The following is a 15,016-nucleotide window of genomic DNA, read 5'->3' as shown; positions in this document are numbered from 1 at the left end:
GGAAGCGTGGTGAAAGGCAAGAGAAGGAGCAGAGGAGAGTCTCGCCGGGCTGATCCGTTGCTCTGTCCATACTAAAATCGACATCAGTGATGGGTTCGCGAACCTCGTCCTTAGAAGCCGAGGAGGAGCCCGGTAGGAGAGCTCTATGGTCCTTAGTTATGGATGCTACACAAACAAGTAACGGAGGAGTTGATGGCAACAGTCAAACATTAACGGGATGTTGCACAAGCCGGTTCCACTAGATCGCCGAGGTACCGGACGTGATCGGTCGGTCTGGACCACAATTTCGGAATTTTGGAACCAGTCCCTCCGGTCTGGCTCTTGATTCTAGGGTGGGGTAGGACCGAACCGTGAATCGATCACTCCTAATCGATAATGAACCTAATTAAAAAAAGATCCTCATTTTTTTTTTTTGCAACCCAGGAAAAGGGAAAATAGAAAAACCAAACAAAACCCCACTTTATTAAGCAATGCACGTCCACGTCTAATTAATTGTACCTCAATTATTTGTTGATTAAGTGCAATAATGATTTCTAACAATAATGGTGATAGATAAGATAAAATAATTAATATTGTATTATATTGGTGGTTGCGGTTTAAGCAACAATCACACATCTTTTCCTTTTCCTTATTCCTACGGCCTCCTCCTTCTTCTTCTTCTTCTTCCTCACCGCCATCAACGCTCATCTCCGACGAACAGGTCGTGCATATAAATTGCACGAGCAAAGCATGTGAATTCTCAAAGAATTTTAGGCGAATAAAAAGGGTTTTTGCTCTGGGAAATCTCATCTCCGACCGTCGCAATGGAAGTCCGTCAAAACCCGACGGCGGACAACTCGTCGGTGCCCGGTCGCCGGCAGTCGCCGAAACAGGCCAAGCCCTCGCCTGTTCCCGTCGATTCGACCTCCGTCACTCAGAGGTGGGTTCTTTCTTTTCTTTTCGGTAGCTTTTTGTTGGGTTCTTGTCGTGCAGGAATTAATTTTGGGGTTCGATTGATGATTTGTGTCGCTTCTTGTTGTGTTTCGCAGGCTCCAAAAGGAACTGATGGCTCTGATGGTATGTGTAGTGTTCCTTGTTCATTTGGCTGTTTTCGGATTGTGTTTCGCTCGACAAATTTGTACCCAGTTCTGTCCCGTCTTCATCGACTTTTGCTGTTTGTGCCGGCCAAAGAACGTGCTTTTTCTTGTTCTTTCTCTTTGCGTTGAGCTGTCTGGACCATGGTCATTGGAATTTCTGTCATTACTCGGTGGAGTGTCATAGTTTCTCTGAAGTTCACTGCCAAGTACGTTGGAGGTGGGTAGTCAAGTTAGCAGCAAACCCCATGGCCATGGGTTCGTGGTCGTGGAACGAACTTGTGTGCGAACTAGAAGAGGTTTGGGTTCTCCTGATGGCAAATGAGGAAGGAAATACGTTTAGATCATAAGGAAGAACTACTTAGGCGTCCCTGAATGATCACATCGCCATCTTCCGTGACGGCAGCGATGCCCGTCACTGATGTGTCAGGCATGTAGAGCTCAATCATGTTCGCGGCATAGATAGGTGTATTCCTTTAAAGTGGAAATTAGAGGTGTCGTGTGTGGATAGTCATCTTCTAACGTTTAAATAATTTTAGACTTCTTTAATCAAATAGGTGAGCTTGTTGTTTATGTTAACCCAATGCATTTATACACATTTAAACGCCGTTATACACGTTTATGCATCTGACTTACGTGTTTATGTACCAAAATCACTTCTTAATATTTCAGCTTTTAACGTCCCATAAAAATTAAACATATATATCCGGCCTAGACAGATATATGTAACATCTTCTTTTGATATGACATAATTATTGTGCCATAAAAAGAAAAAATCCCTGGCCCTTGTTTGCTTTAGGCAAGAGAAAATGCAGATTCTATGTGAAGCTTCTCCTTGCGTTTGCATCTTTTTCTGGAATCTCTAGTCGTTTAGATGCTGACCTGATCGGCAGTCTCCAACTCCTATGTTGTGAGAGTACGAAGTTACTACGTTTACTTCTCCCATACGAAGGAGCATTGTGATTTAGCAGTCTTTTGAAAGATAGAATGAAGGTACTAATACATTTGCCAATGTAAATTGTTAAGTAGGTCAAGATTGGTTAGGAGACTTTTGGGGGAAAATGATTAATGACTCTAAAATGCTTGCAATAACTTCAAGATTATTGTGCTTTATACAGAAAATCATATGCTACATTGTAATAAGTCATCATTTTTTTTTTCCCAGCCAGCATTGCAATCAGTGATTGGGTAAATTTAAAGGTCATCAATATATATCATACTTTTTCAAACTTCCAATGATAAAGTTTCTGAAATTTTTTTTTTTTTGTGCTCTTCTGTCTCTTGCCTCAACTCATTATGCATTCAACTCTCCTTTTCTTTTATGTTTTTGTCTGGCTATTTCATCATAATACCAGAGAATGCTTTCCTGTGCAGATGAGTGGAGGAGATCTTGGAGTATCAGCATTTCCGGAAGGTGAAAGCATTTTCGCATGGATAGGAACGATTGAGGGTGCAAAAGGTACGGTGTATGAGGGTCTCTCTTACAAGCTTTCCTTGCGGTTCCCATTGGAATATCCATTCAAGCCACCGCAAGTCAAGTTTGAGACTCTCTGTTTCCATCCGAATGTCGATCAGTTTGGCAATATATGTCTTGACATCCTTCAGGTATTGTCCTTCTCAGCAATTAATAAACCTTTTCAAAGACACTTAATGGCACGAAAGCTCTTTGTTGTGGGGAGTTTGACACTAAACCTGCCCTTTTGTTTTACCTGGTGCTCGCAAAAATCATTTGGACATGTACTCTTATCGCTTTCTTGTAGCCATTCCTGATATTTTTCCTACAAGGATAGAGTCAAGTCAGACATCATGTTCATTGGAACCTAGTATGTCAGCAATTTGATTGAAGCTGAATGTTCAAAGTGGAATTTAAAGTAAATACTCTTAAAGCAAACATCAACTTATGATGTGTATTAAAGGACATGGCATTTTGCAAAAGGATTCAGTTTCCTCCATCCCTGCAGAAATTTCCTCTAATGAAGCCTTTAATTAATGGCTCCAAATATGCCATTGCTCACATTCAATTTAAGCAAATAAATGTGAAAGATGTCCATGTTTCGAACCCAACAATCAGAAAATTAAGTTGGAGGAGGGATGGACAAAAATATAACCCTTCTCAAATTCGTTTTCCCTTCAGTTTTCAAATGCATAATCGGGTTGCATTTGTAACGTTTTTACTTGAATTTCCACTTTCCATCTCTGTTTCGCAATAGTGTGATTGGTAATTCATGTAAATGGATTTTAGATTGAAGCAGAAAAAGTGATGGGCCAAACTGAAGCTTCTGTAGATTAGGAAAACTGAAAATTTTGTCATGAAATCCGTAGCCTGGGTGATTGATTCAATATTATTGGATTCAGAAAAATGAAATTTCAAATGCTTTACTAGATATTCCTATACTGTTTCTTTTATATTGACTTAATTTTTATACAATTGATGACATCTCTTGTGAAATGTCGCAACAGGATAAGTGGTCATCAGCATATGACTGCAGAACCATTCTTTTGTCCATTCAAAGTCTGCTGGGAGGTCTGCATAACTATTTCTATCAATCTCCTGTATTTATTTGAGTTCCCGTCTGCTCAAATCTTGCATTCTTGCAGAGCCCAATCTTGAGAGTCCTCTCAACAGCTGTGCTGCAGCTTTGTGGAACAATAAAGAAGGTTAGGATTTCATCTCTCTTGCAATGTTCTGATAATTCAACCCTAAATTTGATGCGTTTGTCCTATTGCCTGTGCTGCTCCTTTTAGTTGTGCTATAAACAACAAGAGTAAATACCATGGTTGTAACTTTGCACATGCTGGCAAGAAGCACAAACTCACCATGTGGGTTTGTCTTTGATGAATGTGTTGATATGACTGGTAACATTCTGGTACAATTGGTTAAGACGTTTACGTCACTGCGAATTCACAGATTATGGAAAGATGGTCCATAGACAAAGTTTTGCTGGAGAGCTTTTTGAAGAGTGATCCGTCAGGCACTTGTACTTCTATAGTCCCATGGGATACACTGCATTGCCAAGTTCTCTCTAGAATTCGAGAAAAAGAGCTTGGCACTGATCTAGATTTGTATAGTCTCTTTTTGATGATAATGGAATATCGTCTCTGTAAGATGGATTTGTTAGTCATGACAGACCAAGAGAAGGGTGAAGACTCGGCACACATTGGTCTGTTCAAGATGTAAGTTTCAACTTCTGTCCAAAGAAAACTGGGGACTTTGTACGCCATTTGTGGTCCGTTTGGATTTGAATTTGTACTGCTGCTTAACGTTTGTGTGGGAAAAATGCAAATGATCTTGATACCAATAAAAGGGATCGTCATTTCTCCTCTGTGGATAGTTTAGATGATGGCGGTGTTGGCATGGAATTCTTAATAAACCCACGACCCTTCTCAGTATAATCACCATCTTCACTTGGGCATAGGGGGATCGTGGCAGCATTTTTCGACCAAAAAAAAAAAACAGAAACTTGGGCAGAGGGTATATATTTTGCAACTATTCTTAAAAGATAACCTGTTGTTCTAGCGACAGAACGCATCAGAAGGAAGCAAGAAATTTGCACGAGTACCAGAGAGGACGTCAATTTCGCATTTTCAGACATTCTTGTGAACTTGTCTATTAGACTGCATGCTTTGTCCCCATCCCAATTCTCTACCGGAGGTCTAGCTGCATTCATGTTCCGTTGTATAAATCTGCAAGTTAGTCGTTACATTTACAATTCAGAATCATTTCCACATTGGGTAGTTTGGATCTTCACTACTTTCGCCAACAGATTATTGTATGTCTTCACAAAGTCTTTTAGAGATAACCAGATGGATAATCTCATCTCCACCTATTCCCAAAGTAGCAAATACTATTCACTACAATAGAGTTCCCTTTCATTGACACTTCCAAACCGGTTAAGTCATTTGTCAATGGATTGAATTTGTTTTGAACTGGAATGACATGTACCAAATTGTCACGAGAATCGATTGCAGAAAGAATGCAATGTTGTCAACCAAAACAAATTAATGCTAAGAAGCGATGGAAAGTAACTGTTCTCAGGACTCGCGAACAATTTTCTTTCTATAGTCATCTGACGTATATTTGGCAACAGCAAAAGCAAAATAGTGCAAAGGAAATGCATCAAAGAGGACGAAATTCCTGCACTGTAACATAATCCACAAAAATAGGCACACAAGAGCCGCATCCAGAAATGCATACTTTCGGACTTCATCATGATACATACTTTCTGCTGTACTTGTTCCAAACTGGAAGTCGTCCCTCGCCATCAAACACTCTCCGTGGCATCTTTCCCAGATTCTTGTGCAGTCTGTGCAGCTGCTAATCTCTCAGCTGCAAGTCTTTCTTCTAAAGCCCGGGCACCTCGTTCTCTGAAATAGAAGTCCATTGCAAATTATCCATAACCTGCATCACTGCTTACAACTATAACGATCCCCAGACCACAATTTTTATTGCCGCACTAGTGCTCCCATTGTGTATCATTATTGACAAAAGAAGCTGTAAATTTGTCTGTTCATGAATTTTCATGGAATTTTACATTGCACTAGTGCCTTCAGATTTCCCTTTGTACTTGAAAGCCCCAGAATTTGTAGACTGGCATTACCTTCACGAGGACTTCAATTTTTGTCAAAACCAAATCAGGATCAAATCCCTTGCTATTTCATGATGGAAAATTTAGATGAGAAGGATTGGGCTATTGATTCTGTTCTTTCTCTTGGAACCATTTCTCTTGTTTCCGGTTTCCCTTCTCTAATTTAACTTGTGAGCATCAGTGAAAGGTACATAACTTGTATCACTGTTTCTATATGGAAAATCCGATTTGCGAACTGACAAGTGATAATTCAAACGAAAATAATACCTCCTCCTAGATGCTTCGATCGGATCAGAACCAGGCAATGGGTTGTCACCCAGCTCATAGTCCTGGGCCGCAGATGAAGTTTGACGTTTTCCACAAAACAACCTAGCAAATATTGCTGCAAAAGGATCAATTATGGGCCTGCAGGTCAAACAGAGAAGAGAAACACTCGGTGTGAGATGTCAATTTGGGGAGGAGATGATTGAAGAAGCACTACTAAAGTGTATGATAAGAACCCTAGAAAAAGTAGCACAGTTACATGCCTAAACAAACATATAAGGCATCAATCTTATCGGTCAGACATAAAGAAAGAAACAATCATGAAATTACCTTAATAGTTCCGGGAAAAAGGAAGAAAAGGAAAAATCATCACTTGGATCACCCATGAACTTAGTTTCAGGCCTCCTTTGCAAGAACCTTAGGTAAATCCAGCTTGTGTATGTGCCAAATACTAACATTGGCAGATAAGCTGCAGGCTCTGGTATGAAGAAGCTTACGGCGACAGACAGTAGCAAAATGATAGATGGCAACCACTGCATGGGCCAGTAAGACAACCAGTGCATTAGTGAGAAAATCTACCCCAGAGATAGCTGAAACAAAGGTTGATGCCTTTACAAAATACCTTTGCTTTAATCCTCAATAAAGGCAACTCATGGTCAGGTAAAATTTGCTTAATGCCAACGAGGAACCCTGAAAGCACCCCATAGAAACCAGATAGTGGCATATACCTAGACAAGTATTACGATAAAAGCAAATAATAAGGTTAATAATAAGACGGTAAAATTCCCAAGGAGCAAATAATACAAGAATTAAAATCCCAGAAGTCGATATACAGCAGAATTAATACATGCATTGAGCTAATTCAAATAAAGCAGCGGTAACAATAAACATATGCTTAAGATATCCAATCCACCATTAAATTCCAGATGCACAATTGGCATTTATGAGGTCTCTTTGACACTAACATGTTTACTTCTACCAGCAAGTAAATGAAAACAACATAGAAGGGAAAAACATGTGGACCCACAGAAAGTTGAAAAACCTCTCAAAACATCAGCCAGAATGAATTTGCACTCATTTAATATAGGTAATATTGTACTTACAGATAATTTTCCTCCATTCTTATGTAATACAAGGCAATGGCAGTGACAAAAACACAGAGAGAAGTTAAAAAGTTGACAATGAAGATGAACTTCACGAATTCTCTAGCACCCCATATGGGCTCAAGAATCTTTCCCATGAATAGTAGACCAATGGTGCTGATAACAACCTGAAGCACAGATAAGCTTACCAGAATCACGAAATGAGAAAGATAAAAAGAAAAGAAGCATCCCACTAGAGAAGCTAAAAAGAACAACTGGTGCAGTCTATACCCCATATATTGTTTGCTCAATATAACCAGCTGTTATCAGATTCCAAGCAAAAGGAATTGTCCTACAAAGAAGAACAAATCACAAGAGAGACTCAGAACCGATACCAGAACATGTACCAATAATCAGATGATAACAATAATACATTAGGCCTACACCAAGAACCGTAGGAGGCCAACATAGTCAATAATAAAAGTTAAAACTAATCCATGGTACGGCATTTTCATTTGCGGCACTGTTTAGATCTCATGCTGGTAGAGGTGGCCGGTTCCGTGGAACCACCGGTTCCGGTTCAGGATCCGGCGGTTCCGGTTCCGGTTTCTAGGCCCAATGGCTCTTTTCCCCCAAGCCTCCTCCTTTCTTTTTTTTTTTTAAAAACCGGATGGAACCGGCCCGGAACTGCCGGTTCCGGGCCGGTTCCGAAAATTTAGAAACCGGCGGTTCCTGGTTGGAACCGTGGGCCCGGTCAACGGGCCGGTTCCAGGCCGGTTCTGGGCCCACGGTTCCATTTGGCCATATCTACATGCTGGAAACTCTTAACATAGAAGACATTTCAAAACATATGCTGCTGATATATGTGTCGGTCATCTGCCATAATTGTAAATATCACACGACAATAATTAGAACCAATTAGATATGAGTGCACAAATCCTCCCCCACTGTGACAAATTACGAGGGAAAGTGAGTCCATTGAAACTCCATCTTCTATAAGAAACAAGGAAAAGATCTTATTGTAAAGGAGCAAGGATTTAGATGATTTTTCTGCTACGAAGGAGGACTTGAACCTTAAAGTCGACTGGCAATAAGGTAGATAGTATTACTGCAAAAGTCACGCGACAACTGTTTAATTATTCTCTAGTCATTCAAATCATAACTACAGCTCTTAATTAGTAGATCATTTGGCATCACTTTCTGAACTTAACGTTCTCTCAGCAAATCCTGTTGGCCCCAATTATAGCTCAAGATCTCATCATACAATGTCCGTGCACATCAAGCAAAAAAGAGCTTAAACCATGTTTGTTTGCATTTAAAGAAAAGAAAAAAGTGCTTTTTTGCTTTCCTACAAAAATTTAAAATATATTTCAAATTTCAGGATTAACGAAAAGATTAGATGTGAATCTCCGTGTCAACAGTTGAGCGCACAGAAAGCTCAAGAAGTTTCAAATTTAATAAAAAAAGTCAATGTGTGAGAACAAGATTTAGATTAACCAAAATAATAAAAGTAAAAGTCCATCGAGACAGGCCCTTATTCCCCCATCTTCTCTAGTCATATTTTCATGTGAACTCTAGAAGCTCCAATGAAGAACTTCCGGGACAATCGCGTTAGGTTTTTCAGGAAATCTGTATGTTGCCAAAATATGATCACATGTACACTCATACATAGCTGCATACTCTCTATATCGGAATCCCAACTTAGGTCTAGTTAATGACATTTTATCCATTCCGGGGGCCAAAATATGCAACAACATAAAATACTTGCAAGTCATATGCAACATGCTCAGTGGCAGCAAACTCAAACTTAAGCAGCAAGTGAGTACAGGGCCTATAACTTGCCAATCGGCCATTGCCCTGAGGAGTTCACATCAGTTCAAGAAACATAGAGCTGCATGTATGTAAACTCAACCAAAGGACCTAAGTAGGGTAAAACTGAAACTAGTTACATTGCGGCAGTATTAAAGCTATAGGTAGGTTGAGCAGCTGCATAGCAAACTCTTGAAGGAGACATGCCATCATATTCACTTTTTATGTTTCAAAAGTACTTGTTCAGAAATAATTCCACAGGTGGGAAAATTATGTCGACAAATACTTAAAGCTTGTTTAGAGGTTTAGGAGGAGTATATGGCAAAAGGGAGCACCTCCCCTATCCTCCAGATCTTTTTTTATCTCTATCTTGATACAAGGTTATTTTTACTCAAGTATATAGTTGACTGTTTTTAAGCTCTTATTGGCCAACTAAAGATGATTAAATGTTTTCTTGAAGTACAGTATAGTAAGCACGTGGTTGCCTCTCATCAAATAGGAATTTAACTACTCTTTAATTTTCAAGTCGAGATATAGAACTATCTGTTGAATGCGGTAGGTTTTCAATCCGTAAGGAGTCCATGATACTTAAGGAATATGAAGCCAACTCAGGACTTTGAAGTAAACACATGCCTCTGATCTTGAACATCAAATCTTAGTATTAAAGCAAGAAAACTGCTCCCTTATATCCCTAGCCACCTGAAACCCCTCCACACTCTAGACTCCTTGCAGAAGGGAAAATCAGTAGCTTTGAGTCCCACTTTAGAATCAGCTAGAGACTTCAGGTCACAGAAGCTCAATTGTACTTGCTTGGGAACCCAGATCAACTAGTGCAAATATCTGTCCTCAAGCATCCTACTATGACCTTCCATTCAAGCCACTCATTCAAAAATCAAGCGAACACGGAACAAGCAATCACAAACAAAAATCTGCCATTTGCAGCAACAATTCATGCACTGGACCACAAAAATCCACCTCTCGGACTTCCACTCCCAGACATCGAGCAACTCGGACCACTAATCCTAACAAACGAAGCATCCAAGCACAACAAGCAAACCGGACTAACGATACCTCGCGGGAATCAGAGCGAGATAATTGACAGCCGCCGGGAGGATCTGCACCACAATGTGGCCGCCCACGAGCACCACCGCTATGCCCTTGCAGAGCTTCGTGAACCCAGCGAGCGAGCTCGTTCCCTGCAACACGTTCACATAGAACTCGCATCGTTACGAATAAACCGCCAAAACCCCAAGGAGAAAAAGCAGACGACGCGGGAAACGGCGGCTTCGCCGCGCCATGGGCGTGAATTCGCGGAGTTTCGGGGGGGAAATGTGAAGCGTACTCCGGAGAGAGAAGTCATGGCGGTTCGAGATTGGATCGAGCCGATCGGTCGTCGCGGGCGGCGGAGAACTGATCCGAGTCTTGTCCGTCGTTTGCTTGGGGCTGGGGGTTGAGTGAAATCGAATTGCAGAGACTTTCTGCCTCTCTCGTAAACGCCCCTAGATCGGAGAAGAGGAGGAGGCGCACGGGGAATTAGGAAAGAACGGAAATGGAAATAAAAATAAAAAGACGAAAATAACCCAAGTCAGGACGTTTTTTTAAATAAAGAGGGCAGCCCTTATTTAGAAAAAAAAAATCATTTCATGCTTTTATTTTTAAAAAAATAATCACACTTAGGCCCCTTTTTATGAAATTTTTCTTTGATTTAATAATCCCAAAGAGAAATAATAACCGTGAGTTGTACGGCCACGAAAATGCGGCACGCTCGAGATCGCCATAACCGAAATGAGAAGCGCAATACGTTATAGAGGAAAGGGGATTCACAAACCCGCACACCTGGTTTGGAATCATTCGGAATTGACGCGAAACATCGACGGTTCGGAACAAGCCTTCGTAAATCTATTCCCTCCAAATTAATCGCTGGTCGATGAGACAGCCATCAAGAGAACGAAACAGTACGTTCTCATTGCTGCAACAACATGGCTAGAGGGAGGGGGGGGGACTTGTGTCTCTTGTAGAGTTTTCGGCACGGGCATTTTCATCACGAATCGGATCTAACTCGATTCACACTAACCAGCCCATTTTATAACTAATTAAGTGCATATATATATCATGTTTGAAATGTGGACCACATTATAAAAATTCTAACACGAGTTACTATCCTAAAGTCCGAGGGGTTTTATGTAATTTCGTACAAATTTTTTTCTCATCGTGGGTTTACCAACTAGTGTTTTGAGAATTTATTAACCATGCTTACTGGATAAACGTTTTCGTTTTCAGCGCACCGGTTAGATGTAACACGAGACCGATAACACATTAATAATTAAGAACTTTTGTGTCCGTGATAAACGGATTATTCGTCTACGTAGACCGACGATTCGATTCACGAGTTCTACATTTGCAAGTATGTCCAATTTTACTGACAGTCAATTAAGATTGAATCTTTTCTTCTTGTTTTTCTAAGATTGAATTTACTATGCATAATAATGACTTCCTCATTTTCAACTCTAATCCGTATAAAGGACTCGTTCCATGGAAAAAAAAAAAAAACATAGGATGGCATTTTAGATCCTCAAACCACAATTTTAGCTCACTGACTAATAGGAGAGACATTAAGAGTAACTCGCAGCTAACAATTCTCTTCCAACTACAGTCATATCGACAATTTTTCATCCCACCGGTTGTAAACTCGTTCGGACAGCGTAAAAGCTTATTATAGTTTCGAGTGCCGATCTCGACTCTCGACTGTCACGTGCTCTTCTTCTTCTTCTTTTTTTGGGGTCGAAAAATTTGATTTGGTTTGTTACTAATAAAGGTGACGAGCATTAATCATTAAGGTTTATTCATGCACACGTCACACGTTAAATAATAGTCGGAGTGAGTTTTGCTTGTGATGGGGAATGCGGACATTGAGCGCCATGACGTGATGTGCACGTCTTGTTCAGTCAGCCCCACAAAAACTCCGGAGCGGGCAGGAAAAAGATGGGACGAAACGAATCAGACACGAGAATAACATGTGGGATGGGTGGATGGATGTTCCTCGTTTTTAAACCGGCATCCGTTGCTCACGCAATTCATTTGTTTCGGGGAAACCCGAAAGGAAAACTGACGGACCTGTGTGTATGTATGCATGCGGGGAAAAAAAAAATTTGTCCGAGGACTAATAAAACTTGTTGTACTACGATCGATTCAATCATAAACTTTTAAATTGTATCAATTCAATCTTGATGTTTTCTAAACGATTGGACAATTTTGGCTAGAAAATCGCCAGCGTAGACGCCGGCCCTTCTACGTAGCTTGACGAGTAATTCGTGAAAACGAGAAAAAATGTGATTGTGATCTGATGGGAGGATAATTACAATGAAGGTGCACGAGATTTGTCACTCAGCTACTCGGGGAAGGCCTAAAGTACATGGGATAGGTGGGGGTGGTTGATATTCTCTCCCGGATGAACGCTATCACGTTCCCAACAAGCATGCACATTGCAAAGTAGGCTTCAATCTAGAATGGGACAGCCATAGAATGAACCGCGAGAGCTTTCTGCGAGAAATTAGCAAACGCTATTAGGTGGAGGGGTGATACGTTCCCGTCGGGGCTAACGATGCAACCTAAAAGGAGAGTGAATAGGTTGGTTTCGAAAACTTTTCACGATTTCGCGGAAATTGACAAACGATGTATGAAGATATGATCCAACAAATATTTCAAATAACGTGAACAAAAGCAAGAGAGACAGGAGAACACAACAATTTATGGTGATCCGGCTTATTCACGAAGCCTATGTCCACTTTGCAAACTAACAATCACAAGTGGAGCTGGATTGAATAATTACCAAATTTCTTCTTCTTTTTTTCCCTTCTTTTTCGCTTTCAGGAGGTCCGAGAAGGCCATGACCGCCTAACTCTTTGCCATTTGAGTATATGGTATGGAATGTGTTTGAAGTCGTATAATCTTCACCGATGAACTTTTCTCAAGGAGACTAAGTAACCGTTGCCCCTGTTGAACGATTTGAAAGTTGATTATGAGAGCCGCAAAATAGTATCCCAAAATCTCCATATTCAGAATCCAGAACATCATAAGGATAAGAATTAATAATACAGTGAAACAAAATGCACACGGCGGACCGGATTGAGCAGTCCCCATCTCCACCTTGCGCCCCGAGCACGGCGGGAAATCCATCTCCATCCCCGCCTCAAGCCTCACGATACGGACGTATTCCCGGCCCTACTCACTGGGATTTTGTGCAAGTTGTAAAGAAGCAGGAAGGTTATCAGTAATTTTTTTTTTTGGTGTCCGGGTGCTACTTTATCTTAGATGCCTCTAGGATTTAGATTAAAGAGGGCAATATTTAGTGTTAGATATCTTAAGAGCAGAATTCGGAGTTGGAAAGTGTTACATTACATGCCTTTAGCTGAAATTGAAAATTTTAAAATCTCTATATCAATGGAAATCACCCAACAAAACTTTTTGCTTTTTTTTTTTTTCATTTTCCCCAAGTATTAATGCAGCTTAAATCTCCACCACAGAAAAGCCATACATAGATCCAGCAGAAAATCCCACGTAGACATCAAACTGGATCGACCAAAGACACGTGGCGCAATCCCATTGCATCTCCGTGGATAACGAGCCAATGGAAACCTAAATTCAGATTCGCTAATATCTCCTCCTTCCACGCTCTGTCTGCTACAACTAGCACAAACTCCTCTCTTCTGCTTCATTCATTCATTCATTCATTCTCTCACTCTCTCTCTCTCTCTCGCGCGCTCTCGCCACATTCCCAGAAGACTTCTCGCTCATCTCCGTCCTCCGAGAATGGCCGCCAACTCGTTGATGAGCTGTGGCATCTCCACCACCTCCTTCCCATCCGTGCTCTCAGCTTCCAAGTCGAAGTTCGCCGCTGCAGTCCCGCTCCCGAGCGCCGCTGCCGCGAATGCCACGTCCCGCTTCTCCATGTCGGCTGACTGGATGCCCGGCTCTCCCCGGCCGCCCTACCTCGACGGCTCGGCACCCGGGTAATCAAAATCTGGATGCTAATAGCAAGGGACCCCTTGAAAGAGTATGTGTAATTACGCCCTATCTTTAACCGATGTTTTGGGTGGATGCAGTGACTTCGGGTTCGACCCGCTCCGGCTCGGGGAAGTTCCGGAGAACCTGGAGAGGTTCAAGGAGTCTGAACTCATTCACTGCAGATGGGCTATGCTTGCTGTTGTAAGTAGACTCTGAATTGCTCTCTCTAGTAGTTGATACATGGACTTGGTATCAATATCATGGTATTAATCTTCTCTTAAGATTTCTCAAAGTTTACAATTTGATTGGCTAATTGCTCTTTCGCATCGACGGGATCATCGCAGCCCGGGATGTTGGTGCCGGAAGCGTTGGGGTTAGGAAACTGGGTGCAAGCGCAGGAGTGGGCGGCCAAGCCCGGCGGCCAGGCCACCTACTTGGGAAACCCGGTCCCGTGGGGAACTTTGCCCACCATCCTCGCCATCGAGTTCCTCTCCATCGCCTTTGTCGAGCACCAACGCAGCATGGAGAAGGACCCGGAGAAGAAGAAGTACCCCGGCGGCGCCTTTGACCCCCTCGGCTACTCCAAGGACCCCGTCAAGTTCGAGGAGCTCAAAGTGAAGGAGATCAAGAACGGTAATACTAGCATTTAACTCATGACGTTTCTCCAATCAAAGTAGAAAAGTTTTGCCTAACTTGTGTCTGTGTCTGATGGAAAAAAGGTCGTCTGGCGTTGGTGGCGTTCGTCGGATTCTGCGTCCAGCAATCGGCTTACCCCGGCACCGGGCCGCTGGAGAACTTGGCGACGCACCTTGCGGATCCGTGGCACAACACCATCGGGGACATCCTCATTCCCAGATCGATTTCGCCTTGAAACAACATCAAGAAAGATAGAAGAAGAGTTTTATATTAGTTGGACACCATCCTGTAAAATCCCTTCGTAGTAATCACCTGTAACGAAACCGTGATCTTATGCTTCGAGTCTCTTATGAATCATATGAAGAGGCTGTTTGGTAATATTTTTGTTCCTCTGATTCTATTATCTGAAAAAAAAAAAATCAGAAATATGTTTGGTAACATAAATGATTCTGATTTTGATTATGCTCCTGGAAATAATTTTGGACCAAAAATAAAAACAAAAAAAGAAAATTGGTTCTCAAGATAAAGAACACTTTTGAAAATAAAAAAGGTAACGATAGTC

General features: G+C 41.5%; 3 protein-coding genes across 3 annotated transcripts; 2 read left to right on the top strand and 1 right to left on the bottom strand.

Annotated features, from left to right (window-relative positions):
* The first annotated feature begins 636 nt into the window (after positions 1 to 636).
* LOC115754076 (probable ubiquitin-conjugating enzyme E2 C) lies at positions 637 to 4,205 on the top strand. Its single transcript, XM_030692996.2, has 6 exons — positions 637 to 919; positions 1,029 to 1,056; positions 2,448 to 2,678; positions 3,534 to 3,597; positions 3,672 to 3,731; positions 3,982 to 4,205. Exons 1-6 carry the CDS (start codon positions 804 to 806, stop codon positions 4,035 to 4,037), a joined length of 555 nt encoding a protein of 184 aa, XP_030548856.1. The 5' UTR covers positions 637 to 803; the 3' UTR covers positions 4,038 to 4,205.
* Positions 4,206 to 5,091: 886 nt separating this feature from the next.
* On the bottom strand, positions 5,092 to 10,331 carry LOC115754074 (rhomboid-like protein 19). The gene is made up of 8 exons (XM_030692993.2): positions 10,157 to 10,331; positions 9,886 to 10,010; positions 7,297 to 7,357; positions 7,027 to 7,193; positions 6,546 to 6,651; positions 6,254 to 6,456; positions 5,927 to 6,064; positions 5,092 to 5,438 (listed from the first exon to the last, which is right to left on the bottom strand). Exons 1-8 carry the CDS (start codon positions 10,172 to 10,174, stop codon positions 5,336 to 5,338), a joined length of 921 nt encoding a protein of 306 aa, XP_030548853.1. The 5' UTR covers positions 10,175 to 10,331; the 3' UTR covers positions 5,092 to 5,335.
* Positions 10,332 to 13,510: 3,179 nt separating this feature from the next.
* Positions 13,511 to 14,813, top strand: LOC115754075 (chlorophyll a-b binding protein 6, chloroplastic). Its single transcript, XM_030692995.2, has 4 exons — positions 13,511 to 13,823; positions 13,917 to 14,019; positions 14,163 to 14,451; positions 14,538 to 14,813. Exons 1-4 carry the CDS (start codon positions 13,624 to 13,626, stop codon positions 14,687 to 14,689), a joined length of 744 nt encoding a protein of 247 aa, XP_030548855.2. The 5' UTR covers positions 13,511 to 13,623; the 3' UTR covers positions 14,690 to 14,813.
* Positions 14,814 to 15,016: the final 203 nt, after the last annotated feature.

Source organism: Rhodamnia argentea, chromosome 8 (assembly GCF_020921035.1).
Source record: "Rhodamnia argentea isolate NSW1041297 chromosome 8, ASM2092103v1, whole genome shotgun sequence".
NCBI classification, from domain to species: domain Eukaryota; kingdom Viridiplantae; phylum Streptophyta; class Magnoliopsida; order Myrtales; family Myrtaceae; genus Rhodamnia; species Rhodamnia argentea.
The sequence above is the reverse complement of the archived record's forward strand: the minus strand, read 5'-3'. Positions and strand labels throughout refer to the sequence as shown.

Excerpts from the sequence above, each read along its gene's own strand:
- LOC115754076 (XM_030692996.2), top strand. The coding sequence starts at position 804 with ATGGAAGTCCGTCAAAACCCGACGGCGGACAACTCGTCGGTGCCCGGT. Across the intron at positions 1,057-2,447 it reads AGGAACTGATGGCTCTGATG|ATGAGTGGAGGAGATCTTGG; the intron begins GTATGTGTAGTG and ends TTTCCTGTGCAG. Across the intron at positions 3,598-3,671 it reads CATTCAAAGTCTGCTGGGAG|AGCCCAATCTTGAGAGTCCT; the intron begins GTCTGCATAACT and ends GCATTCTTGCAG.
- LOC115754074 (XM_030692993.2), bottom strand. Across the intron at positions 6,457-6,545 it reads TATTGAGGATTAAAGCAAAG|TGGTTGCCATCTATCATTTT; the intron begins GTATTTTGTAAA and ends TGGCCCATGCAG. Across the intron at positions 5,439-5,926 it reads ATCGAAGCATCTAGGAGGAG|AGAACGAGGTGCCCGGGCTT; the intron begins GTATTATTTTCG and ends CTTCTATTTCAG.
- LOC115754075 (XM_030692995.2), top strand. The coding sequence starts at position 13,624 with ATGGCCGCCAACTCGTTGATGAGCTGTGGCATCTCCACCACCTCCTTC. Across the intron at positions 14,020-14,162 it reads GATGGGCTATGCTTGCTGTT|CCCGGGATGTTGGTGCCGGA; the intron begins GTAAGTAGACTC and ends GGATCATCGCAG. Across the intron at positions 14,452-14,537 it reads AGTGAAGGAGATCAAGAACG|GTCGTCTGGCGTTGGTGGCG; the intron begins GTAATACTAGCA and ends GATGGAAAAAAG.